The sequence below is a fragment of the Pseudorca crassidens genome, chromosome 12 (genome assembly GCF_039906515.1).
Source record: "Pseudorca crassidens isolate mPseCra1 chromosome 12, mPseCra1.hap1, whole genome shotgun sequence".
Lineage (NCBI taxonomy): Eukaryota > Metazoa > Chordata > Mammalia > Artiodactyla > Delphinidae > Pseudorca > Pseudorca crassidens.
In genome coordinates, this window is record NC_090307.1 from 63,857,226 (window position 1) to 63,883,942 (window position 26,717).

The 26,717-nt window shown below is 47.0% G+C and overlaps 1 protein-coding gene across 35 annotated transcripts in view; it reads left to right on the forward strand.

The window, feature by feature from the left end:
* PRELID3A (PRELI domain containing 3A) overlaps positions 1-26,717 on the forward strand; it is a 111,775-nt gene that overhangs the window by 19,085 nt on the left and 65,973 nt on the right. For 17 of the 35 annotated variants that reach the window (XR_010933151.1, XR_010933150.1, XM_067699790.1 and 14 more), the window contains exons 1-5: positions 7,187-7,327; positions 21,722-21,890; positions 22,553-22,642; positions 23,820-23,890; positions 23,983-24,085. Coding sequence is in view for 32 of the 35 variants with exons in the window: in XM_067699790.1 (XP_067555891.1) it covers positions 7,296-7,327; positions 21,722-21,890; positions 22,553-22,642; positions 23,820-23,890; positions 23,983-24,085 (465 nt within the window). In the remaining 3 variants the exon portion in view is untranslated. Of the gene's footprint in view, positions 1-7,186; positions 7,348-21,721; positions 21,891-22,552; positions 22,662-23,819; positions 23,891-23,982; positions 24,086-25,553; positions 26,714-26,717 lie in introns of those variants that run through there. The other 18 variants (XR_010933152.1, XM_067699797.1, XM_067699778.1 and 15 more) reach the window with 5 other exon arrangements.

Below are 26,717 nucleotides of genomic sequence, written 5' to 3' on the forward strand. Positions count from 1 at the left end.
GAAAAGGCATTTGACAAAATCCAACACCATTTCATTAGAGAAAACACTTGGAATACTAGGGAAGTTAACCTTCTCAACATAATAAAGGATACTTGTGAAAAACCCACGGCTAACTTCTTTTTTTTTTTTTTTTTTGCGGTACGCGGGCCTCTCACTGTTGTGGCCTCTCCCATTGCGGAGCACAGGCTCCGGGCGCGCAGGCTCAGCGGCCATGGCTCACGGGCCCAGCCGCTCCGCGGCATGTGGGATCTTCCCGGACCGGGGCACGAACCCGTGTCCCCTGCATCGGTAGGCGGACTCTCAACCACTGCGCCACCTGGGAAGCCCTAACTTCTTACTCAATGGTGAAAGACTGAAATCTTTCCCTCTCAGATCACGAACAAGACAAGGATGCCCACTTTCACCACTACTATTTTTTTCTTTATAAATTCATTTATTTATTTATTTATGGCTGCATTGGGTCTTTGTGTGGGCTTTTCTCTAGTTGCAGTGAGCAGGGGCTACTCTTCATTGAGGTGCACAGGCTTGTTGCAGAGCATGGGCTGTAGGCGTACGGGCTTGGTAGTTGTGGCACGTGGGCTCAGTAGTTGTGGCACGTGGGCTCAGTAGTTGTGGCTTGTGGGCTCTAGAGCGCAGCTTCTGTAGTTGTGGCACACGGGCTTAGTTGCTTCGTGGCATGTGGAATCTTCTCGGTCCAGGGCTTGAACCCGTGTCTCCTGCATTGACAGGCGGATTCTTAACCACTGCGCCCCCAGGGAAGCCTTCACTGCTACCATTTAACATTGTATTGGAAGTTCTAGCCAGATCAATTAGACAAGAAAAAGAAATATTAGGCATCCATATTGGAAAAGAAGAAGTAAACCTATCTGTATATACACATGACATGATCCTAATTATAGAAAATCATAAACAATCCATTAAAAGTTACTAGAACTAATAAATAAATTCAACAAAGTTGACGATACAAAATAGGGAGTGAAAGTCAATCTCTCACTTTCACTGCTTAAAGGTAATTTTCTTAGAGTTCTTTTTGGTGTGTTGTGTATGTGTCCATACAGTTTACATGTATTTACAAGCATATAAAGTATATTTTCATGTGAATGAAATTGTAGTTTATACACTTTGCTTTTCTGATTAGCATATACGTTTGTATGTTAATAGCATATACTTCCACCCAGTTCTTTAATAAGCTTTCTGGTATTCTATGGGAAAAGTATAACAGTTTCTAACCAAGGGTCAGTTAGACTGATTCCAATTTATTTGTATCTCAGATGCTACAATGAACATTTTTATTGATGTGTATACACACACACACACACACACACACACACACACACACGTGCCAATATATATTCAGTGGATGATATCCCAGCAGAGAAATTGCTTGGTAAACGTTATTACAAAAAATAAATAAGTTACATGTGTTTGGGGACTAGGACCCTGAGACTGCTCACGCGAAGCTGTGCTGCACAATTTGTCCACCAGGTGGCAGGAGAGGTCTATTGATCTATTAGTCTATTAAGGACAACTGCGCGTTGTGCATTCAGAATACTTTCAAGGGGCTTCCCTGGTGGCGTAGTGGTTGAGAATCTGCCTGCCAATGCAGGGCACACGGGTTCGAGCCCTGGTATGGGAAGATCCCACATGCCGCGGAGCAACTGAGCCCGTGAGCCACAGCTACTGAGTCTGCGCGTCTGGAGCCTGTGCTCCGTGGAGAGGCCGCGATAGTAAGCGGCCCATGCACCGCGATGAAGAGTGGCTCCCGCTCGCCGCAACTAGAGAAAGCCCTCGCACAGAAACAAAGACCCAACACAGCATAAATAAATAAATAAATAAATTTATTTTAAAAAAAAAAGAAAACTTTCAAGTATCACAGGCTGGTCTGGATTTTTTTTCCTCCTAAATGATGTTACTGTTGTTAATCTATAACAATGCTAATTATTTTCTATAAGGTGAAGCTGATGTGGTATTTTCCGTCTGTGGTCATGACTTGTGCTGCTGTTCCTGGTAATGTGCCTCAAGTAAAGGAATCTAAAGACACAATATTAATATCTCCTACATGACAACGAATAAGAGAATGAATTACAACATCAAACCCTAACGATGCAAGTTTCATGAATGACAGTAGCAGAACATTTAGAATATTCCTAGTCACCACTTTACTTGGTAGTGATCAAACATTTTTCTAAAACTGTTGGTCACAGTAGTGCACAAAAATCATAAAGTTCCTAGATTTTTCCTAGTTGTATCTTCTCGAGAGAAAACTGATGATTGTTTTGGACACCAGGCCCCTTGGTCATAAGCCATCTTTGCAATGCCAGAGGCATAATGGGAATTGGATAGAATTAAAGTGCCCAGAAACAGAAATAAGGAGGAAAAGTTAGACTACTTATTGTAGAGACTTACTTCAGGAATTGTATTTAAGGGTTGGGAAGAGGAATTAATTACATAGAAGCATATACCATAGAAAGTAAAAGGTCACAGAGATATACTGTTTTAATAAAACATGAGAATATCTTGGCTGTGTTGAGGTTCAGGATAGTTCTGACTCTGGTTAGAGAACTGTCTCTGGATAACAATAATATTCCTACATAGGATCTTGGAAGATCTAGATGCTGATGGTGCCGGCTGGAATCCTGCCCTCCTGCCCTCTTGTGCTAACTGCATGGAGGGTTGAGGAATCCCTGTAAGTCAGATCTTCATGATCATTGTATTTCAGGGTCAATTAAACATCAGAGCCTAATGAAGAATATCCGTGACAGTGGGAAAGGAACGTCTCCAAAAGTTCTTCAAAACTCCTTACCTGCTGGGAGATTGATTTTCTATCTAAATTAAAAAGCTATTCTGGTACAGCAGTTTTCAAACTTATTTATTTTTAGCAGCAGACTCTTGTAAAAGTGAAATTTTGACACCGAATCTCAATATATAAAATGTGAATAGATTAACAAAAAAGACTAGGACCACTGGTTGAAAAGCCTCTCAATTTACCCCACAGGTGACCCACAAAGGCACTAGGGTTTCCTAAACTCGACCAGGTGGCTCTGTAGTGGTGACAACAGATGGAGCCCCACCCACCCTGGCCAACCTGCTCCCAGGTTCATGATGCCCTTGGAGTCATCCTTGACTCACTGAACAAGCACTTATCTGGAGCTCACTGTTTGCCAGGTACTGGGACCAAGCGTGGGCACACAGAAATGAGCCAGGCCTGGTCCCATCCCAGAGCTCAGTCTAGTGCAGGACGCCTTTCCAAACTCCAGAGTGCTGTGATTGCCTTGGCTGCTCATTAACAATGCCTGTTCCTGGGCCTCACCCCAGAGATAACAATTCAAAAGCTAAGAGAGAGGTTGAGCCTAGACACATGCTTCCTTAATAAGCATAATCTGGTGAGAGAGACAGAAACACAAACTGGTGCAGTAATTCTAAAACAATGTGCTGAGAGTAACGATGGAGGTATCGGGAGCAGTCGCAGGAGGACGAGGGTGCCGAGGACCACCCCAGGGTACGGCCAAACAGAGCTCTGGAGGGGGTGTGGCAGGATGATGGGACACTGCTCTGAGGGGCCAGCTAGGGAGCTGTGCAGGAACCTGGAGAGGGTGGTGCTGGATGGAGCCAGGTCAGGAGTCAGCAGGGACGGTGACAGCAATACTAACCACAGTCATGTACTCTGTCCTCATTAATTCCCACAAGTCCCAAAGGACTTTGTTTTTTTACTAGTAGCGTTCCCATGTCAAGGATGATGATACTGACATTTGGAGAGGTTAGCAATTTGCAGAATGGGAGCCAGGACTGGAACCCAGGTTTGTTCCTCTTCAAACCCATGCCTTCAGCTACAACTATTAAATCGTATTGGCTCTTAATGCGGAAGAAGTAAGGGATTAAAACAATCTAGAAGAGGTAAATCCCAAAGGACTTGATGATTGTTTGGATGTAGGGGTCCGGGTCTAGCTTGGGGCACCTGGGTGATGCCAGGGACCTGGGCAGTGAATCCTAGGAGAGGAGTCTGTTTAAGGTGGGAGATGCGTGGCCATGATGCGTTTGAAGTAGGACCTAGAGAACACCCCGTGGGCAACTGGAAAGATGGGTAGGAATGAGATGGAGAGGCAGGCTGGGGACTTAGTGGAAACCAGGACACTCAGTGAATCACTCAGGGAGCAGGTGTAGAGGGGGAAGAACAGAGAGGGAAGAGGCATGTATCCTGGGAAGGACCAGTACAGAGGATGCAGAGGGAGCAGAGGTCCCAGGAGAGAAAGCCCAATACTTTTCATGCAGCACAGAGGCCCAGGGGAGGGGGACAGAACAGCACCCGTTGGACTGGAAGTGCGATGGTTACTGATGACTAACGAGAGGTTTCGGGAGCCCGTTCCAGCCTGCGGTGGAATACATAGCAGTAAAGGAGCGGGAAGAGCAGTTGCGGACTCTTGCTTTGAAAGGTTTAGATGTGAAGTGGGGCACAGCTCCCAAGATGCTGTGTGGTGGGGCCAGGGGTCTCCATTTCTAACAGGCTCCCGAGCAGCTCTGCTGCTCCTGGACCAGACTTGGTGGAACAGAGTGAGTGAAACGGTGGTCTTTGACCAACAATGGAGGTAGCAGTATAGGACTTGAAGCCAGGTGTGACGTTCATCTGTGTTCAACAGTCATTGATTTATTGTGTGCCTATTAGGTTTCTGACTCTGGAAGTAACAAGGATAATGATAACCTAGTTCCTGCTGGTCATAACACGTGGTGGTAAAGTCTCAGATGCAAGTACGTAGAAGTAGTGATGGAACCACAGAGGTGCTGACACCTGAGCCGGGCTTGGCCGCTGGGACCCAACAGCTGTGTGTGAGATGGCTTTGAAGGCGAGGCGGGTGCAGGTCACAGTGAGCCTGAAGGCCACCCTCACTGCACTCCTGCCCTCAGGCCCCAGCTCCACCACTAAGTAGTGTCTCTACAGAGATGTTTCCTGGCTAGGGTCTTGGTTTCCCCACAAACTCTCACTGCAGTGTCTTCTGACTGTCACCATCGGCCCAATTTCTTCAGCCTCATGGTCAATCGTGTTTGTGGAAAATGCTGATTGTAAATGATGATGCTGTTTTTTTAAAAAACTTTTTTTTTCAGTGGTTTGAGAGACGGCAATTTATTTATTTATTTATTTATTTATTTATTTATTTATTTTTGGCTGCATTGGGTCTTCATTGCTGTGCGCGGGCTTTTCTCTACTTGCGGTGAGTGGGGGCTACTCTTCATTGCAGTACACGGGCTTCTCATTGCGGTGGCTTCTCTTGTGCAGCATGGGCTATAGGCACGAGGGTTTCAGTAGTTGTGGCATGTAGGCTCAGTAGTTGTGGCTCGCGGGCTCTAGAGCGCAGGCTCAGTAGTTGTGGCACACGGGCTTAGTTGCTCCACAGTATGTGGGATCTTCCCGGACCAGGGCTCGAACCTGTGTCCCCTGCGTTGGCAGGCAGATTCTTAACCACTGTGACACCAGGGAAGTCCAATGATGATGCTTTTTAAAGCCAGAATGACAGCACTGAGCTCAGAGCCCAGCACAGGGCATGTTCCATAGCTGGCCACAACGGCCAGTCACTGCAGCATGGCTGTGGGGGACTCATCTCAGCTCTGCCCTCAGAGTGTGATCACTCAGCGCACTTTTACACCTCCTCAAACCCCAGTCTGCTCGCTAATAAAATGGGCAGCAGCGCTGACATGGGAAGATCGCCGTGAGGTTAGAGCACAGGTGGCAAAGGTGGAGTGTGTGGAGCGTGGAGATGGTGGGGCCAGGGTCCTAGCCCAGGTCTTTGGGCTGCTTCTGCTCTGTCCCCACTTCACTGACTCATCGCAGAGGTAGGCTCGGGATGACTGCTCGCTGTGGGTGTTGAGCTGGGTGCTGCCCTTACACCCTAGCTCTTTCTGCAGAGGGTCACCCTCTTTTCAAACTAGCATCTCGCTTCTCTGCATTTGAACTGTATTTGTAGAAGTGCAGGGTAAATACAAATCTAGAGTAAAAATGATTTTTCCCGAGTGCAAAAGGGAAAGGGTCTCTCCTTTACCCTTTCTTAGAGCATCTACTCTAAAACACTTCTAAGTTGTCTTTTTGAGATCTATTTAAGTGTTTTTATTTATTTTTAATTAAAAAAAAGTATTTTTGGCTACTTTGGATCCTTGTTGCTGCGCGCGGGCTTTCTCTAGTTGCGGCGAGCAGGGGCTACTCTTCGTTGCGCTGCCTGTGCTTCTCATTGCAGTGGCTTCTCTCGTTGCAGAGCATGGGCTCTAGGCACGCGGGCTCAGTAGTTGAAACATGAGGGCCCTAGAGCGTGCGGGCTTCAGTAGTTGTGGCGCATGGGCTCAGTAGTTGTGGCTTGCAGGCTCTAGAGTGCAGGATTAGTAGTTGTGGCGTACGGGCTTAATTGCTCTGAGGCATGTGGGATCTTCCTGGACCAGGGCTCGAATCCATGTCCCCTGAGTTGGCAGGCGGATTCTTAATCACTGCGCCACCAGCAAAGTCCTATGTAAATGTTTTCAAAGGCTAAGTAGGCCTTTGGCCAGCTGAACAACCCAGGAATGTTTTTTCTCAGGGACTTGGGAGCCATCCTTTTGAAACATTAGCCTAACTTACAGGGAGCACCTGGCTTCAGGCTGCAACCCTACCTCCTATGGGAATGAGAAATATATTTCTCCTTTGGACAAAGACAAGTAGTGAACCCAAGTGGTCACTCCAATTGCCGGGTGAACTTAGGATGAGCTCTGACAAGCGGTGCCGTCAGTGCTCTCACTTGACATCCGGGTCTCGAGGGTCGCACCTGCCTGGCTACATAAAGGGTTGGATTTCGTGGGGTCTTCGAACCACACAGCGGACTGCCTGCGAGGGGCCCCACGTTCTGGTTTAAGGCCGTTCCACACCGGCTGCTTCCTCCCTCCCGCCCCCCAACTCCGCGGAGAGACTTGTCGGGCTGGTGGGACACACTGTTCCTTATCCTTCCCAACAGTGGGAAGCGGCGTGGCTGGAAGGAGCTTTGGGAGAATTTGGGCCACCTGACCAGTAAGAACGAGCCCCGCCCCCATCTCCGCAGCGGCACCAGGGGCCCCGCCCCGCCACGTAGTCCGTGCCTGCGGCCGGCACAGCTACTGCCAGTCCCTTCCGCGCAGCTGTGATGCCGCCGCTCTCGTGATGGGCGGGCGCCCAGTCCTGACCCGCCCATTCCCTAAACGCCCCACACACCGCGTCCACACGCCCCGCCCCCCGCGGAGCGGAGCATCCCGGGCCTGGAGCTTCCCTGGGCCTGGAGCACCCCGCGCCGGGCTCTGCGTGGGCGACGATGAGGGTCTGGAGCTCGGAGCATGTGTTCGGGTGAGCCGGCTGCGGCCGCAGTGAGTCCAGACTGGCCTGGGCCTGGGCCGTGTCCTCCGGGAGGGCGGGCTCTGTCCCTCGTTGGGCCGCGCTGCGGGCAGTGACCTGCAAGGGCCCGGGGTCGGGGGACCGCGTCTTCGCCTCCGCCGGCCTGGCCTCACCTCGCGCGGGGCTGTCACAAGGGGCGGGGGCGGGACCCGCCGAGTGGCTGATCACGGCCTCCAGAGGGAGCCGGCGTGGGCATGTGGGGGCTTTGGCCCTGAATGCACTGTGGGCACTGGAAAGCCTCCAGCTGATTAAAAGTGCCCTCGTGACCTAGGCGGTATCTTTTCTTGTCACTTCATCTGTGACACTCTGAGCTCATTCTTCCATAGTTTTTAAAGGAACTAAGATTTTTAAATTCCTTGATCTCACTTAGAACAGCATTTCGTTTTTTAATTTAAAAAATACTGCATGAAATAGAATTGTCATCCTTTGAACTTTTCATGTAAAATTATAATGAAAATTTATCAGTGGGTTAAAAACCTCCGAAATTATTTTAATGAAATCTTTAGACTTGATGGGATCCAATTTTAGTGTTGATTTTTGTACAGCCTGCAACCTGCAGAAAAATCTCATCTGGGGTTCCATTCCCAGACTTACTCCAGAGATTTTCTCAGTTCTCCCAAAGATGGGACATGCCGGGCACCATCTGGATGCAGAGGGGACAGGTTAAGTTCCTGCAGATGGTGAATGCCCAGGCTGTGCAGCTCAGGCCAGGACTGCCCTACAAATTCAGGAAATGTTGGTCGACAAGCAGAAGTGAATTGTCAGCTGTGAAAAGTCACTATTGATAATATTCACCCATTTAAATCATACAATTCAACGACTTTTAGTAAATTTACATAGTTGTACAACATCTCCATAGTCCAGTTGTAGAACATTTCCTCATCCTACAAAGACCCTTCATGCCCGTCTGCAGTCACTGTCCACTCCTCGCCCCAGCCAGATCAGTATCTGCTTCCTGTTTCTATGGATTTGCCTTTTCTGGACATTTCACATAAATGCAATCATACACCAAACCGTCTTCTGTGTCTGGCTGCTTTCAGTTAGCATGATTGTTGAGGTTCATCCGTGTGGTAGTGTGCATCCTTGCTTCAACCCTCACTTCATTCATTTTGTGTCCCTGGCACATAGTAGGTGCTCAGTGAGGGACCAAGGAATATCCTGGGGAGCAGATGTCCTTTGAAATGAGGGCGACTGTCCACCAGAGAAATTCCCGTCAACCCCTGAGCTCCTGTGGACTGGGCACAGATCTCCTCCCATTGATTTTTAAAAGCCGAGCGCCATGATGAGAATTGACAAATGTGGAAGACCGCTGGGGGGAGGTCACGCAGCTGCCAGGGCGGGTGACATGATGCTGTGTGGCAGCATCACATCTGCAGGACGGTACAGATTTGGAAGCCTGGCTTTCTAGCTGAGCTTACCATGGAGTTTTCCCCTTGCTTAGTCCCTTGAAATCCCTGATTTTTTTCCTCTGAGGATTACACACCTTTTTCTTTCTATACTTGTTTTCTTTTTATATGTTTGTTGAATATTTGATTGGAAATAATAAATTTACTCTTGAAAGGCCAAAAATAATCAGGCACAAAGACTTAAAAAAAGTTTTTTATTGCAATACAGTTGATTTACAATGTTGTATTAGTCCCCCCCACCCCCTGCCGCACGACAGACATGTGGGATCTTAGTTCCCTGACCAGGGCTCAAACTGCTCCCCTGCTGTAGAAGCATGGAGTCTCAACCACTGGCCACCAGGGAAGTCCAACAATGTTGTATTTGTTTTAGGTGTACTGCAAAGTGATTCAGATTATATACACACACACACACACACACACACACACACACACACACACACACACACACACTCTCTCTCTCTCTCTCTCTCTCTCTCTCTCTCTTTTTTAGATTCTTTTCCATTATAGGTTATTACAAGATACTGAGTATAGTTCCCTGTGCTATACACAGGTCCTTGTTGGTTATGTATTTTATATATAGCAGTGTGTATATTTTAATTCCCAACTCCTAACTTAATTCCCTCCCTTCCCCCTTTGGTAATCGTAAGTTTGTTTTCTATGTCTGTGAGTCTATTTCTGTTTTGTAAGTAAGTTCATTTGTGTCATTTTTTTAAGATTCCACATATAAGCAATATCATATGATATTTGTCTTTGCTTGACTTTTCCTTCACTTGGTATGATAATCTCCAGGTCCATCCATGTTGCTGCAAATGACATTACTTCATTCTTTTTTATAGCTGAATATTATTCCATCCTGTATGTATACCACATCTTCTTTATCCGTTCATCTTTAGATGGACATTCAGGTTGCTTCCATATCTTGGCTATTGAAAATAGTGCTGCAGTGAACGTTGGGGTGCATGTATCTTTTAGAATTATAATTTTCTCTGGATATATGCCCAGGAATGGTATTGCAGGATCATATGGCTACTCTATTTTTAGTTTTTTGAGGAACGTCCCTACTGTTTTCCATAGTGGCTGCACCAATTTACATTTGCACAAACAGTGTAAGAGGGTTCCCTTTTCTCCACACCCTCTCCAGCATTTGTTATTTGTAGACTTTTTAATGATGGTCTCTCTGACTGGTGTGAGGTAGTACCTCATTGTAGTTTTTTTTTTTTTTTTCTCATTGTAGTTTTGATTTACATTTCTCTAAGGATTAGCAATGTTGACCATCTTTTCATGTGCCTATTGGCCATCTGTGTGTCTTCTTTGGAGAAATGTCTATTTAGGTCTTCTGCTCATTTTTGGATTGGGTTTTTTGTTGTTGTTGTTGTTACTGAGCTGTATGAGCTGTTTGTATATTTTGGAAATTAATCAGTTGCATCCTTTGCAAAATTTTCTCCCATTCCGTAGGTTGTCTTTTTGTTTCATTTTGTTTCCTTTGCTGGGGCACGAAAACTTTTGAGTCAAGTTTTCCTCCATTGTTCACACACCAAGTTTTCCTCCATTGTTCACACACCGAAGAAACCCTGGGCACTGGAGATCAGACAGAGCTGAGAGCAGTATAAACTCCCACAGAAATGGAGAACCCTTTGGTTTAAAGTAGATTAAATAGTAGTGGAAAATATAGGACCGAAATAGAAACATATAGAAAGGGGCACTTAAAAATTAACAGGCTGGTAAATACAGGTTTATAAATCCCATCCTTACAGCATTGACTGAGGTTTCAGGTGGGCTATAACAAAATCTTTAATAACAGCCAGTATGAGTAGATTCCCAGCAGTCAAGGCTGTACACTACTTGGATTCCAGCAGCTCCCAGGAGAGGTCTCTAGTAGGCAGTGTCCCTCTCAGGGAAGTAAGGAGGAGAGGCTGCCCTAAAGCAGGCTTGCTCTGTGGCCAGGAGGAGGGAACCCCGTCCCTTTTTAAATAAGAGAAATGGAATGTTACAGGTAGGAGGTGAAGTGCCCACTGTCCCCTCCTAGTGCTGTTCCCTCCTCTCTCTCACAGGCGGTCATGATTGTGAACCTGGTGGGTAGCCTCCCGAAGGTATATGTTCCATAAACAAAATGTAGTATTTGTTTTTTTAAAATAGAAATCACTGGCACCATCTTGTACAGATCTTTTCAGTTTCTCTTTCTTCTCAACAATGTGTTCCTGAGATCTGTGCGTGTGTGTGTGTGTGTGTATCTATTTGAGATCTGTGTGTATACATGTACACATACACATTTGTATCTCAGCTGTATAGTATTCCAATATTCCATTTATTCCATAAAGAATATGTCACCATTTTTTCTTTCTCTTATTGAAGGGACATTGTTTCCCCCTTATTACAAATCATGTTGTGGTGACCACTCCTGTGTATATTTCTGGGTCAGTTAATCAAGGGCATTTACTTAGGCCAGAAATCCTCAAACTCATCAGCAGTAGGACCTCTTTACACTCTTAGAAAATATTGGGGACCCAAACAGTGTTTGTTTATGTGGGTTAAATCTACTAATATTTACCATATTAGAAATTAAAACTGATAAATTTTAAGATATTTATTAATTTATTAAAATTAACAGTAATATACCCATTACATTAACATAAATAACATTTCTTAAATTTAAAAAACCTGTAGTTTCCAAAACCCCTCAAAGTAGTAAGAGTGGCACTGTTTTGTTTATTTTTTCCCAATTTCTATAATGTCGGGCTGCATAGACACTGTTTTTTATTGTCAACAGATTTTATTTTTTTTAATTTTTTATTTTATTAAAAAATAATTTAATTAATTAATTTACTTTTTGGCTGTGTTGGGTCTTCGTTGCGGCACGCGGAATCTTCCTTGCAGCATGTGGGATCTTTCATTGCAGCACCCAAGCTTCTCTCTAGTGGCACATGGGCTCCAGAGCGTGTGGGCTTTGTAGGTGCGTCACGTGAGCTCTAGTTGAGGCACACAGGCTCAGTAATTGTGGTGCGCAGGCTTAGTTGCCCCGTGGCACGTGGGATCTTAGTTCTCCGACCAGGGATCAAACCCGTGTCCCCTGCATTGGAAGGCAGATTCTTTACCACTGGACTACCAGGGAGGTCCCTGCATGGACACTAACTTGATGGTCCTGTCGGCTTCTGCATTCAGTGTTTGCAGTCTGTTGTTTTGGTTGAAGTAAATGATTAAAATCCAGCCTCACACTATATGTGAGTAAAACCTAGTTGGCAAAGGTATTTCAAAAGTGTTTAAAAATAGTCGTAGCTGTTCTTTGCTATTGCAACGAAACAAGCAGTAATTTCTCAAATTAATTGCAGTGTAAAATCTGACACCACGAGGACCAGAGTAATGGCCCGTCTCGTACTTTGAATGAGTCCTTCTCCCATGTGATCTGTGACGTCTCGCACTGGTCACTTGGCTGTGTGGGTCACCGGGTACAGTGTGGGGCAAGCAGCAGGCCCATGGTAGTGATACAAGTTTTCTAAAATTCCAGTTTTCACTTAGAAGCTCAAGTTTTATCTTTGACAGCAAATGCCATCAGGTGTTTTCCTCCAAGTGACAGGCTCACTTCATTAATCTTTGAGAAAATGCCTGTCCGACACCCACGTCTGAGTGACCACAGTTTGTGGTCAGTAGTTTCAAGGAGAAGTGGTGGCTGGGGAAGCACAGTAGCTGAGCTGCCACCCCTGTGGCCACCAGTGCTTCCCGACCAGCAAGGCCTCCCGCATCCTTTCTGTGCCCTCACTCAGAACCAGGGATCCAGGTGTAGTAAAATGAGTCCTTTTACTTTCTCATCAGGGATGGGCCCTGAGTGCACAGCTCAGCAGTGACCACCATGCAGCCTTGACCCGGCCGTCACTCCTGGGGAGAGGCTGGCAGTCTGTGGTCTGACTCGGGCTCCTGCAGCTTTGGCTGATGTCGTGCAGCCAGAAGGGCAGGCCCTCCCAGCAGCACCCAGGCTCCTGGAGGGGCCAGAGAGCCCAGCTTTGCGGGCCTTGCTCCAAGAACCACTGGGCTGGCCCGGGGTCTCTTGGGGTCTGAGCACTTTTCCTTCATCCTTTTTTTTTTTAAAACATATATTTATTTTATTTCATTTCATTTCCATTCCATTCCATTTTATTTTATTTTTTTATTTCATCACGCTGGGTCTTAGTTGTGGCAGGTGGGCTTTCTTTTTTTTAAATAAATTTATTTATTTATGGTTGTGTTGGGTCTTCATTGCTGCACGTGGGCTTTCTCTAGTTGCGGCACGTGGGGGCTACTCTTTGTTGCAGTGCATGGGCTTTTCATTGCGGTGCCTTCTGTTGTTGCAGAGCACGGGCTCTAGGTGCATGGGCTTCAGTAGTTGTGGCATGCGAGCTCAGTAGTTGTGGCTCACAGGCTCTAGAGCACAGGCCCAGTAGTTGTGGCTCATGAGCTTAGTTGCTCCGTGGCATGTGGGATCTTCCCAGACCAGGGCTTGAACCTGTGTCCCCTGCATTGGCAGATGGATTCTTAACCACTGCACCACCAGGGAATTCCCCACACGGGCTTTCTTAGTTGCAGCTCACGGGCTCCTCAGCTGTGCCCCGCAGGCCCCTTAATTGTGGCATGTGAACTCCCAGCCGCAGCATGTGGGATCCAGTTCCCTGACCACGGATAGAACCTGGGCCCCCTGCATTGGGAGAGCAGGGTCCTCACCACTGTGCCACCAGGGAAGTCCCTCCAATTTTTTTTTTGGACTCATTATTATGCACATTATGCAAGAGTGGAGACTGGAATAATGAGTGCAGTGCCCTTCTGCAGGCTAACAGTTCCTCTCACAGATGTCTGGTCTCATGCGCCCCCATTCCCTGCTCCTTCCCCTGGGTTGTTGTAGGCAGGTCCCAGGCACCCTGTGTCCTCACCCTATTCTGCCTAAAGTAATGATTTTTATGGGAACTACTCTGGGGAACTTGACTTACAAAGCTCACAGCTTATTTCACTGGGCAGCCCCCATCCCCCGCCTCTGCTCTCATGAGTATCTGGATTCTCCCTCCTTCCGCAGAGTTGTCGACTGTGCCCCTGACAGTTCTTTTACTGAGAAGAAAGGCTCCCTGTCCACTGCAGAGTGATCAGGACCAGCTTCATCTCTGCTTCTTTGGAGCTGGTGGACATGTTAGTGCGGTGACACGATTCCATGGCTTGAAAAAGCATTCCTTTGTTAAAGAGCGGGGCTTCTGGACCTGACAGTGCAGAGGCCGTGGGTGTGACAGAAAGACTGTGGAGTAGGGGCTGGGAGACCCAGCTCTAGTCTGCGTCTCATTTCTAGCTTTTTGACCTGGGATGAGCGTTTTATGAGGATAAAGTAAATTCATGGTCAATAAGTTATATTTAAAAAGGACATCAAAGATGAAACAAAAACCTTCAATATATTCATAATCTTTGATGTTTAATTTAGTAATTCCATTCTAGAAATTTATCCTAAGGAAAAAGACATATATTGAAAGGCTGGTGTGAACCAGTTTTCCCTGCTGCCTTCATTGTACAGTGAAGGTTGGACGCGATCAAAATAATCTGCCAGAGGAGATTGGTTCAAGATGGCAGAGTAGAAGGATGTGTGCTCACTCCTTCTTGTGAGAGCACCGGAATCACAACTAACTGCTGAACAGTCATCCACAGGAAGACACTGGAACTCACCAAAAAAGATACCCCATATCAAAAGACAAAGGAGAAGCCACAATGAGACAGTAGGAGGGGCTCAATCACAATAAAACCAAATCCCATAACTGCTGGGTGGGTGACTCACAAACTGGAGAGCACTTATACCACAGAAGTCCACCCACTGGAGTGAAGGTTCTGAGCTCCACATCAGGTTTCCCAGCCTAGGGGTCCAGCAAAGGGAGGAGGAATTCCTAGAGAATCAGACTTTGAAGGCTAGTGGGATTTGATTGCAGGACTTTGACAGGACTGGGGGAAACAGAGCCTCCACTCTTGGAGGGCACACACAAAGTAGTGTGTGCATCACGACCCAGGGGAAGGAGCAGTGATCCCATAGGAGTCTGAACCAGACCTACCTGCTAGTGTTGGAGGGTCTCCTGCAGAGGAGGGGGTAGCTGTGTCTCACTGCAGGGACAAGGACACTGGCAGCAGAAGTTCTGGGAAGTACTCCTTGGTGTGAACCCTCCCGGAGTCCACCATTAGCCCCACCAAAGAGCAGGGTAGGCTCCCGTGTTGGGTTGCCTCAGGCCAAACAACCAACAGGGAGGGAAGCCAGCCCCACCCATCAGCAGTCAAGCAGATTAAAGTTTTACTGAGCTCTGCCCACCAGAGCAACACCCAGCTCTACCCACCACCAGTCCCTCCCATCAGGAAACTGGCACAGACCTCTTAGATAGCCTCATCCACCAGAGGGCAGACAGCAGAAACAAGAAGAACTACAGTCCTGCAACCTGCAGAACAAAAACCACATTCACAGAAAGATAGACAAGATGAAAAGGCAGAGGGCTATGTACCAGATGAAGGAACAAGATAAAACCCCAGAAAAACAACTAAATGAAGTGGAGATAGGCAGCCTTCCAGAAAAAGAATTCAGAATAATGATAGTGAAGATGATTCAGGACCTCGGAAAAAGAATGGAGGCAAAGATGGAGAAGATGCAAGAAATGTTTAACAAAGACCTAGAAGAATTAAAGAACAAACAAACAGAGATGAATACAATAACTGAATACAGATATAAAGATACAATAACTGAAATGAAAAATACACTAGAAGGAATCAATAGCAGAATAACTGAGGCAGAAGACCGGATAAGTGACCTGGAAGATAGAATGGTGGAATTCACTGCTGCGGAACAGAATAAAGAAAAAAGAATGAAAGAAATGAAGACAGCCTAAGAGACCTCTGGACAACATTAAATGCAACAACATTCGCATTATAGGGGTCCCAGAAGGAGAAGAGAGAGAGAAAGGACTCAAGAAAATATTTGAAGAGATTATAGTCAAAAACTTCGCTAACATGGGAAAGGAAATAGCCACCCAAGTCCAGGAAGTGCAGAGAGTCCCAGGCAGGATAAACCTAAGGAGAAACACACCGAGACACATAGTAATCTAATTGACAAGAATTAAAGACAAAGGGCTTCCCTGGTGGCGCAGTGGTTGAGAGTCCGCCTGCCGATGCAGGGGACACAGGTTCGTGCCCCAGTCCGGGAAGATCCCACATGCCGCGGAGTGGCTGGGCCCGTGAGCCATGGCCACTGAGCCTGCACGTCCGGAGCCTGTGCTCCGCAACTGGAGAGGCCACAACAGTGAGAGGCCCGTGTACCGCAAAAAAAAAAAAAAAAGGCAAAGAAAAATTATTGAAAGCAACAAGGGAAAAGCGACAAATAACATACAAGGAAACTCCCATAAGGTTAACAGCTGATTTCTCAGCAAAAACTCTACAAGCCAAAGGGGAGTGGCACGATATATTTAAAGTGATGAAAGGGAAGAACCTACAACCAAGATTACTCTGCCCAGCAAGGATCTCATTCAGATTCGATGGAGAAATCAAAAGCTTTACACACAAGCAAAAGCTAAGAGAATTCAGCACCACCAAACCAGCTCTACAACACATGCTAAAGGAACTTCTCTAAGTGGGAAACACAAGAGAAGAAAAGGACCTACAAAAACAAACCCATAACAATTAAGAAAATGGTAGTAATAACATGCATATTGAAAATTACCTTAAACATGAATGGATTAAATGCTCCAACCAAAAGACACAGGCTTGCTGAATGGATACAAAAACAAGACCCGTATATATGCTGTCTACAAGAGACCCACTTCAGACCTAGGGACACAAACAGACTGAAAGTGAGGGGATGGAAAAGATATTCCAGGCAAATGGAAATCAAAAGAAAGCTGGAGTAGCAATACTCATATCAGATAAAATAGACTTTAAAATAATGTTACAAGAGACAAGGAAGGACACTACATAATGATCAAGGGATCAATCCAAGAAGAAAATATAACAATTATAAATGTATATGCACCCAACATAGGAGCACCTGGATACATATGGCAACTGCTAACAGCTATAAAAGAGGAAATCGACAGTAACACAATAATAGTGAGGGACTTTAACACCTCACTTACACCAATTGACAGATCATCCAAAATGAAAATAAATAAGGGAACAGAAGCTTTAAATGATACAATAGACCAGATAGATTTAATTGATATTTATAGGACACTCCATCCAAAAACAGCAGATTACACTTTCTTCTCAAGTGCACATGGAACATTCTCCAGGATAGATCACATCTTGGGTCACAAATCAAGCCTCGGTAAATTTAAGAAAATTGAAATCATATCAAGCATCTTTTCTGACCACAACGCTATGAGATTAGAAATCAATTACAGGGAAAAAAACGTAAAAAACATGGAGACTAAACAATACGTTACTAAATAACCAAGAGATCATTTAAGAAATCAAAGAGGAAATCAGAAAATACCCAGAGACCAATGACAGTGAAAACACGATGATCCAAAACCTATGGGATGCAGCAAAAGCAGTTCTAAGAGGGAAGTTTATAGCAACACAAGCCTACCTCAAGAAACAAAAATCTCAAACAATCTAACCTTACACCTAAAGGAACTAGAGAAAGAAGAACAGGCAAAACCCAAAGTTAGTAGAAGGAAAGAAATCATAAAGATCAGAGCAGAAATAAATGAAAAAAACCCAAAGAAAACAGTAGCAAAGATCAATAAAACTAAAAGCTGGTTCTTTGAGAAGATAAACAAAATTGATAGACCATTAGCCAGACTCATCAAGAAAAAGAGGGAGAGGACTCAAATCAATAAAATTAGAAATGAAAAAGAAGTTACACCAGACACTGCAGAAATACAAAGCATCCTAAGAGACTACTACAAGTAGCTCTATGCCAATAAAATGGACAACGTGGAAGAAATGGACAAATTCTTAGAAAGGTATTACCTTCCAAGAATGAAGCAGGAAGAAATAGAAAATATGAACAGACCAATCACAAGTAATGAAATTGAAACTGTGATTAAAAATCTTCCAACAAACAAAAGTCTGGGACCAGATGGCTTCACAGATGAATTCTGTCAAACATTTAGAGAAGAGCTAACACCCATCCTTCTCAAACTCTTCCAAAAAATTGCAGAGGAAGGAACACTCCCAAACTCATTCTATGAGGCCACCATCACCCTGATACCAAAACCAGACAAAATACTACAAAAATAGAAAATTACAGACCAATATCACTGATGGACATAGACACAAAAAAGCTCAACAAAATACTAGCAAACAGAATCCAACAACACATTAAAAGGATCATACCCCATGATCAAGTGGGATTTATCCCCGGGATGCAAGGATTCTTCAATATATGCAAACCAATCAATGTGATACACCATATTAGCAAATTGAAGAATAAAAACTATATGATCATCTCAATAGATGCAGAAAAAGCATTTGACAAAATTCAACACCCATTTATGATAAAAACTCTCCAGAAAGTGGGCATAGAGGGAACCTACCTCAACATAATCAAGGCCATATACGACAAACCCACAGCAAATATCATTCTCAATGGTGAAAAACTGAAATTATTTCCACTAAGATCAGGAACAAGACAAGGATGTCCACCTTCGCCGCTGTTATTCAACATAGTTTTGCATGTTTTAGCCACAGCAATCAGAGAAGGAAAAGAAAAAAAAGGAATCCAAATCGGAAAAGAAGTAAAATTGTCACTGTTTGCAGATGACATGATACTATACGTAGAGAATCCCAAAGATGCCACCAGAAAAGTACTAGAGCTAATCAATGAATTTGGTAATGTAGCAGGATACAAAATTAATGCATAGAAATCTCTTGAATTCCTATACACTAATGATGAAAAATCTGAAAGAGAAATTAAGGAAACCCTCCCATTTACCATTGCAACAAAAAGAATAAAGTACCTAGGAATAAACCTACCTGGGAGACAAAGGACCTGTGTGCAGAAAACTAGAAGACACTGATGAGAAAAATTAAAGATAATACAAACAGATGGAGAGATATACCATGTTCTTGCATTGGAAGAATCAGTATTGTGAAAATGACTATACTACCCAAAGCAATCTACAGATTCAGTGCAATCCCTATCAAATTACCAATGGAGTTTTTTACAGAACTAGAACCAAAAGTCTTAAAATTTGTATGGAGACACAAAAGACCCCGAATAGCCATAACAGTCTTGAGGGAAAAAGACAGAGCTGGAGGAATCAGACTCCATGACTTCAGACTACTACAAAGCTACAGTAATCAAGACAATATGGTACTGGCACAAAAACAGAAATATAGATCAATGAAACAGGATAGAAAGCCCAGAGATAATATCCACGCACCTATAGTCAAGTAATCTATGACAAAGTAGGCAAGGGTATACAATGGAGAAAAGACAGGCTCTTCAATAAGTGATGCTGGGAAAACTGGACAGGTACAGGTAAAAGAATGAAATTAGAACACTCCCTAACACCATACACAAAAGTAAACTCAAAGTGGATTAGAAACCTAAATGTAAGACCAGACTCTATAAAACTCTTAGAGGAAAACATAGGAAGAACACTCTTTGACATAAATGACAGCAAGATCTTTTTTGACCCACCTCCTAGAGTAATGGAAATAAAAGCAAAAATAAACAAATTGGACCTAATGAAACTTAAAAGCTTTTGCAAAGCAAAGGAAACTACAAACAAGACGAAAAGACAACCTTCAGAATGGGAGAAAATATTTGCAAACGAATCAACGGACAAAGGATTAATCTCCAAAATATATAAACAGCTCATGCAGCTCAATATTAATAAAACAAACAACCCAATAAGAAAATGGGCAGAAGACCTAAATAGACATTTCTCCAAAGAAGACGTACAAATGGCCAAGAAGCACGTGAAAAGCTGCTCAACATCACTAATTATTAGAGAAATGCAAATCTAAACTACAATGAGGTATCTCACCTCACACCAGTTAGAATGGGCATCATCAGAAAATCTACAAACAACTAATGCTGAAGAGGGTGTGGAGAAAAGGGAACCCTCTTGCACTGTTGGTGGGAATGTAAATTGATACAGCCACTATGCAGAACAGTATGGAGGTTCCTTCAAAAACTAAAAATAGAATTAGCATATGACCCAGCAATCACACTACTGGGTATATAGCCAGAGAAAACCATATTTCAAAAAGACAAATGCACTCCAGTGTTCATTGCAGCACTATTTACAACAGCCAGGTCATGGAAGCAACCTAAATGCCCAGCAAGAGACGAATGGATAAAGAAGATGTGGTACATATGTACAATGGAATATTACTCAGCCATAAAAAGGAGCAAAATTGGGTCATTTGTAGAGACGTGGATGAATCTACAGACTGTCATGCAGAGTGAAGTAAGACAGAAAGAGAAAAACAAATCTCGTATATTAATGCATATATGTGGAACCTAGAAAAATGGTACAGATGAACTAGTTTGCAGGGCAGAAAGAGAGACACGGATGTAGAGAACAAATGTATGGACACCAAGCGGGGAAGTGGCGGGGGGTGGTGGTGGTGTGATGAATTGGGAGATTGGGATTAACATATATACACTAATATGTATAAAATGGATGACTAATAAGAACCTGCTGTATAAAAAAATAAATAAAATTCAAAAAATATACTAAAAAAAAAGAAATGTAAGGTTTCCAGGATTAAATGATGATGAAAGTAATACAAATAAAAACTAGATTAAAAACATAATAATCTGCCAGAGGGGTCTGGTTACACTACTGTCCACAGGGTGGCCTGTTGTGCAGTTACTTAGAGTCGTATTTCTGAAAATAGCCTCATAATGCAGGAAAATGTTCGTCTGTTACATATAAAAAGCAGTAATCAGTGCATGTAAGGAGCATGATCCCAGTTTAATTTCTGAGCGTGTGGACGTCTGTGCATGCATGCGTGTCTCTAGGTCTTGGGTCTGGGCTGTCTGTACATGCCGCTCAAACCTGTGTGGGTACGTATGGGGAAACAACGGTGTTGTTGAGACGCACTCACCTCTGTGGGGATGCACCTGGGCGTGCATCCTGAAGGAAAAACCAGGACAGCAGCGCCTGGGGAAGGTCCACCCTGAGTACCCCGGACTCTGAGCCCTTGGATGCCTTTAGGGCTGCCGGCCTCAACAGGCACAGAGCTCTGGGGAGCAGGGGCAGCTGTGTGGTCTCTGATGGCAGGAAACAAACAGGGACACCGGTGTCCACCCCTCACTCCAGGGCTCAGGGCCAGAGGGGAGGGGTGGCGTCTACAGGACGCCTGCACAAACTTGTCTCCAGATAGTGAAATTGTGGATTTTTATTTTCCTCATCCTGTGTTATTTTTCAAAATTTCAAATACAATTTTTAATAATCAGAAAACATATGTAGCCATTTCAAGTCACATACTGCTTAGAAGCTGGAACAAAGTAGTTGCTTCAGGACCTCATAGCTGGGCAGCAGCTGTGGGTGATCCGTGTTGGGCAGGTGTGCTGCTTTGGCCTGTGGTGGGCTGCAGGGGTGAGGCGGGCAGTCAGCAAAAGGGCCCCCACAGTTACTGCGACCAGGTGGAGGCAGGAATGAGCCCTGGCCTCCCGGCCTTGCAGCCCACAGAGCAGCACGGGAGGTGGTGACAGACAGGGAAAAGGGACATTGTCTCTTGCCCAGAAGCCCCAGACCAAAGGGTTCTGCCTCTTTAGGCTCTGCAGGGCTGGGGAAGGAGGGGGCCCTTAGCCAAGCTGGGATGGCCAGGCCTGAGTCTGGTCTGTGCCCCCCGCCCGCCCCCTGGTTGCCCGGGGGATCAACGATCCAGGATCTGGGTCCAGAGCCCAACTCCTCAGGTGTATTTGTTGGAACAAAGCTTGAAGAACAGGGTTGACCTGACTTTGGACCCACTGTCTGCTCATGCTGTTGGTTGCGTTTTCCTCCAGCCACCCGTGGGACACAGTCATCAAGGCTGCCATGAGGAAGTACCCGAATCCCATGAACCCCAGTGTCGTGGGCGTCGACGTGCTGGAGCGCAGTGTGGACAGCCGGGGCCGGCTTCACAGCCACCGCCTCCTCAGCACCGAGTGGGGGCTGCCCAGCCTCGTGAGAGCGGTGAGCCCTCAGTGGAGCCCGGCTGCACCCGCATGACCCCCAGCTACACTCACACAGCTGTCTACATCCGCCAGCCCAGCTGGCACCCATATGCAGGGAATGACAACCTTCCCATTTGGGATTTCTGGGAAGCCCCAGAGATGGTTTGTTTCTCTGTGAATTGAGTTAATCGTCCACCTGAGTGTTCAACACATCCCCTGACCCACCTGCAGTGGGGACACTGCCCACAGGACCCCCAAAACCCCATGACCCCCGGTCCCCCACCCCTTCCCCACACCCAGTCCCCCCACCCCAGCCTCATCATCCTGCTTGGTGTGGCCTGAACCCCAGAGTTGGCTCCACACAGCGGGGCCTGGGGGTTGGGGGTCAGAGTCGGTCCACAGCTGACTCACCAGCCGGACCTTGTCCTCAACCTTGACCTCAGCACCCCAGTTCCTGCCCTGCTTTCTCCTCTGTCTAAGCACTGGTCCCTATGTCCCTGATTCGTGTGTCCGTCCCACCTGCTGGACAGAGGCACCTGGAGGAGCTAGAGGTGCTGCTGCAGCCACACCTGCATCCCTGGTTGAAGAGATGGGTAGCGGATAGGAAATGGCGGTCGGTGTTCTAGGATATAAGGTGGAGTTTCTAACACGTCACTATGCTGGTTTTGCTTTGTTTTTCAGATTTTGGGAACCAGTAGGACTTTGACATACATCAGAGAACATTCTGTTGTGGATCCAGTGGGAAAGAAAATGGAGCTCTGTTCTACCAATGTAAGCAATGGCCACGATGGTGCGTAATGTCTTCATTTAATTTTTTTTCCAGCCCGCCTTTGGTCTAAGTGATCTTTTATTTTTAATAGAAAGGCTGACTTTATTTAGCAGTATCTTACTTGTCTTTTATTCCAGTATAAAAATGTATAGAAGAACACACATAATGATGTGAACACACCTTTGTAACCAGTGGGCAGGCCAGGGGACAGACTGGCAGCCCTGGGGCCCCCGTGCGCCTCCCCAGTGCCTCCCTGCCCCCCCAGCCTCCATCCTGCCCGCCAACAGCACACTCGGCTCTTCGCAGCCACTGAAACAGCCACTTTTCTCCTGGCCTCCTCTCTCACGTCTCACAATGAAGAACCATTGATATTGGCCTCATGCACATTCAAAGAATATGTTGGGGAAAACGGGTGGCCTGGGAGCATGGTTTATGTCAGGCCCCTTACCCTGTGGGTCGTGTCACTGTGTGCGGAGGCTCCTTGGTTTACCGCCTGGACCTCTGCCCGGGGCCCCCTTTCCTCAGCCCAGGCAGCCCTTCCGCAAAGTCACAGGGAGCCGGGTGGGTGTGTCCACATCAGCCATTACTGACAGTTTATATATTGTTCTCTCTTCTCCTTCACTTGGAAAATTACTCTTCCTCCTTCAAGAAGGCTTAGTTGTCGGTAAAGAGGGACGGTTCTTGCTGTTGTAGGAGGTCTAGTGGAAAGGAAGGGCTTTGGGCGGGACAGCCGCATGCCTGCGTCCTGGTTATCACGGAATCAGTGTATGGCTGCGGGTGTCAGTGATCAACCTGTTCTGAGCCTCACTTTCCTTGTCTAAAAAAGAGCAAACCTCACCGTATTGTCCTGAGGATTAATGAAAGAAAATGAGGTTTATTAAATACAGAGCCTGGCATAAAAATATTGCACATACAATGATGACAGCTAATGAGCCCGGCTCAGGTTTGGGTGGGGTGTGGAGGGAGGGCGGTGACTGTCCCCAGGAGCGGCCAGGAGCGGCCAGGAGCGGTGTCCCTGGGCTGTACTTTGGCCGTGCCTCCTGGGCCTTGGCGGGCCTTGGCGCTTCTTCTGCTCTGGCTCCAGTAAGTGCAGATTCGGGGATGGGGGGAGTGGGGGCAGATGGTCTGGGAAGAAATGCAAGAAAAATAGAACCTACAGCCATTGTTTCCTGTTTTAAGATCACACTCACAAACTGGGTGTCGGTGAGCGAGAGGCTGGTGTACACACCCCACCCGGAGGACCCAGGAAGGTAAGCAGACATTGAACTCCAAGGCTGGGGCGGGGCGGGGGCTCCCCCCACCCGCCGGCTGCTCAGACCCTTCACTTCTCGCTCTCCTGCAGGACCGTGCTCACCCAAGAAGCCGTCATCACCGTGAAGGGGATCAGCCTCGGCAGCTATCTGGAGAGTTTGATGGCCAACACGATATCGTCCAACGCAAAGAAGGTACCATCTCTAGCTGTTCGGGGTCCCGATGAGCGGGGGTCCTACTGACCGCGGGCAGGTGGGGACGGCTCCAGGCCTGGGGGAACACAGGCCAGCAAGGCAGCCACCCCTTTCAGGAGCCAAACCATCTGGGCTCAGTTAACAAGACACACCCCACACCTCCAGGACAGGTATTGGCGTGGGCAGGCAGGACACTCGGGATTTTCAGCAGTTTCATATTTAATCGGCATTGAGTGGCTCTGGCTGAGCTTCTCCGTGTGCAGGGTTTCCCTTTGCCTCCCGCTCTGGTGGGATTTGGGAGCGAGCCTTGTGGAGGGAGTGGGGGAGGGATGACCAGGAGGCTGTCGGCCCTGGCCTCGCCAGCGGGGTTGGCAGGAAGAGCTTGGGTGTTTGGGAGGCACATCCCAGGCAGTGCTGGGTGCCAGAGCAGGGCCTGGCTGTTTGCCCAGCTCCCCTTGCCATCCTCCTTCTGCCGCCACCCCGACTCTCCTCTCTCCCCTTCTCTCTCTCGTTCTTTTTGGTCAGAAGAGATTCTTCATTCTGGGACCAGTGGGATGGCACCTAAGCCGTCCTTCCCTTCCTACCACGCTCAGGTCACGGCTTGGCCAAGAGCCATTTATTCTTGCGTTTAGGCTCATTGGTCTAGTCACTAATACAGAGCCAGTCTGCCCTATTTTTAGAAAAATCCAGATTTGAGGAAGGTCGGCAGTAGCTCAGCTCAGTTCAAGGAAGTTGGGGAGGCCCCCTGCCCAGAGCAGCACGCATCACGTCCACTCTGCGAGCCCTGGGGACAGAACCTGACCGACTCACTCTGTGTGTCTGGGGTCTGGCTTAGGGCAGGCCTGAGTGTTTGCTGAAGAATATTTTGGGAGGAAGGCAGCACTGGGTGAGACCATTCACCTCAGCCCTTTATGAGAAAAGTCAGGGGAAACTCAGTGAGGCCAGATCAAGGTCTTTTATTTCACTTTATTTGGGGGTTGCTGTTTTGGAGGCCTGTGGAGAATCACGGCTGCCCCAGCTGTGGTTGCCATCCGACAGCATCCCAGACACGTTTGGGGGATGCCGGGGCAGCCAGTGGCCTGAAGATGGAGGAGAAGCCAGAGGGGGAACCGGAGGGGGAGATGGAGGTGGAGAGGCGGGTGGCCCCGCACGCAGATCAGGAGCTAGAAGTTAGGGGTGACTCACGGAGGAGGCTGAGGGGCCATGCTCCCATCACTGCCCTCAGTAGGTAACGGCACTCATGAAGGTTGCGGACTCAGCATAGCTCAAGCTGGTGCGGCAATTTCAGGCAGAACAGGTGCCACCTTATTTCTGGGGCTGAGAAGCTGCCTGCAGAACGTCTTGGCTGCATTTGCTGCAGAGCTGCGGGGCTGTCCCTGTGCATTTATGTGACCTGCATAGCCTGCTGTCTGCAGTGAGACAGGCAGGACTTCTGACACCACGTTGAAATCTTTCTGTGTTGCTCCAGGGGTGGGCTGCTATTGAGTGGATAATTGAAAATGCTGAACGCGCCCTGAGCTAACGAGGCCTGCAGCACCCCTTGTGCTGAGCGGCGGTAACTACAGGATTCTTGAACCTGGGGAGGATCTGGTGCCCGCTCACCGTGTGCATGGCCTGCGTGCTGAGAGGGGGTCTGCAAGACACAGCTGCATGGGGGTCTCCAGCCGTGTAGTGAAGAACCTAACTGGGTTCATCCTCCTCTGAATGCACCAACTCGTTTTGTGGCAGGATTTATGTTCAGGTTTGTTATCTCGTCTCTGAGGGCAGTTCAGCTTCTCCTTCAAGCTGTTCTCAGCACATGGTCATGTGTCCTGGGACTGGTGTGTCCTCAGCAGGAAGGCTCTCACGAGCAGGTCCAGACAGTGTGAAGGGCTGATCTTATGGGGGCAGTTTTCATTGGGGGCAAGACTAGAATACCTACCCACGTTCCTGTGAAGGTGCCCCAGGCCTGGGCGTCAGTGCTGTGGTGAGAAGGCAGCCCTCCTCCCCTCATGCTGCCAGCTGTGCATCCTCACTGGCCAGTAGCTTTTTGTGGCCAAAGCCATCTGCAGCATTTCCATGAGCTTCACAAACACTCCTTGGTTTCCTAGGCCAAGTGGCTGGGGTGTCAGAGCGGATTTGACACTCGTGTGGTCAGCAGTCGTCTCTGTACTTCTGCTTCCCTCTGTTCAGGGAATCCTTACTCCTTACTCCTTCCTTGAACCTCCTCTCACTCTTGGCTTTCTGAGCTGTGCTGCTCTGGGCCCTGCTTCCCACCGTCGGTCGGTCAGTCGGTCAGTCTGTCTGTAGCATGTGTGCACACTCAGCGCCTCTGTCAACAGACGTGAGCCCCGTGGCTCAGGCTCCTTTAAGAACTTCCTGCTGATTTTGTTTAAGCCAGTGATGCTTAAGTTTGCCAGGACCTTTACCTTGAACTCAGGATCACGACCTTCTTCCTTGGATGAACCACTAGGGTGACCTCATGCAGACAGCCTGCCCACCTTGTGGGCGTCCTGCTTGTGCATGTGCATGTGTGTGTTTGATGGTGTGTGTGGAGTGTGTGTGGTGTGTATGTGATGCTGTCACTTTGAGTTGTGGACTCTGTCACATTCTGTTTCCTCATAAACTAGAGCTAAACTGCCTCAATTTTTAA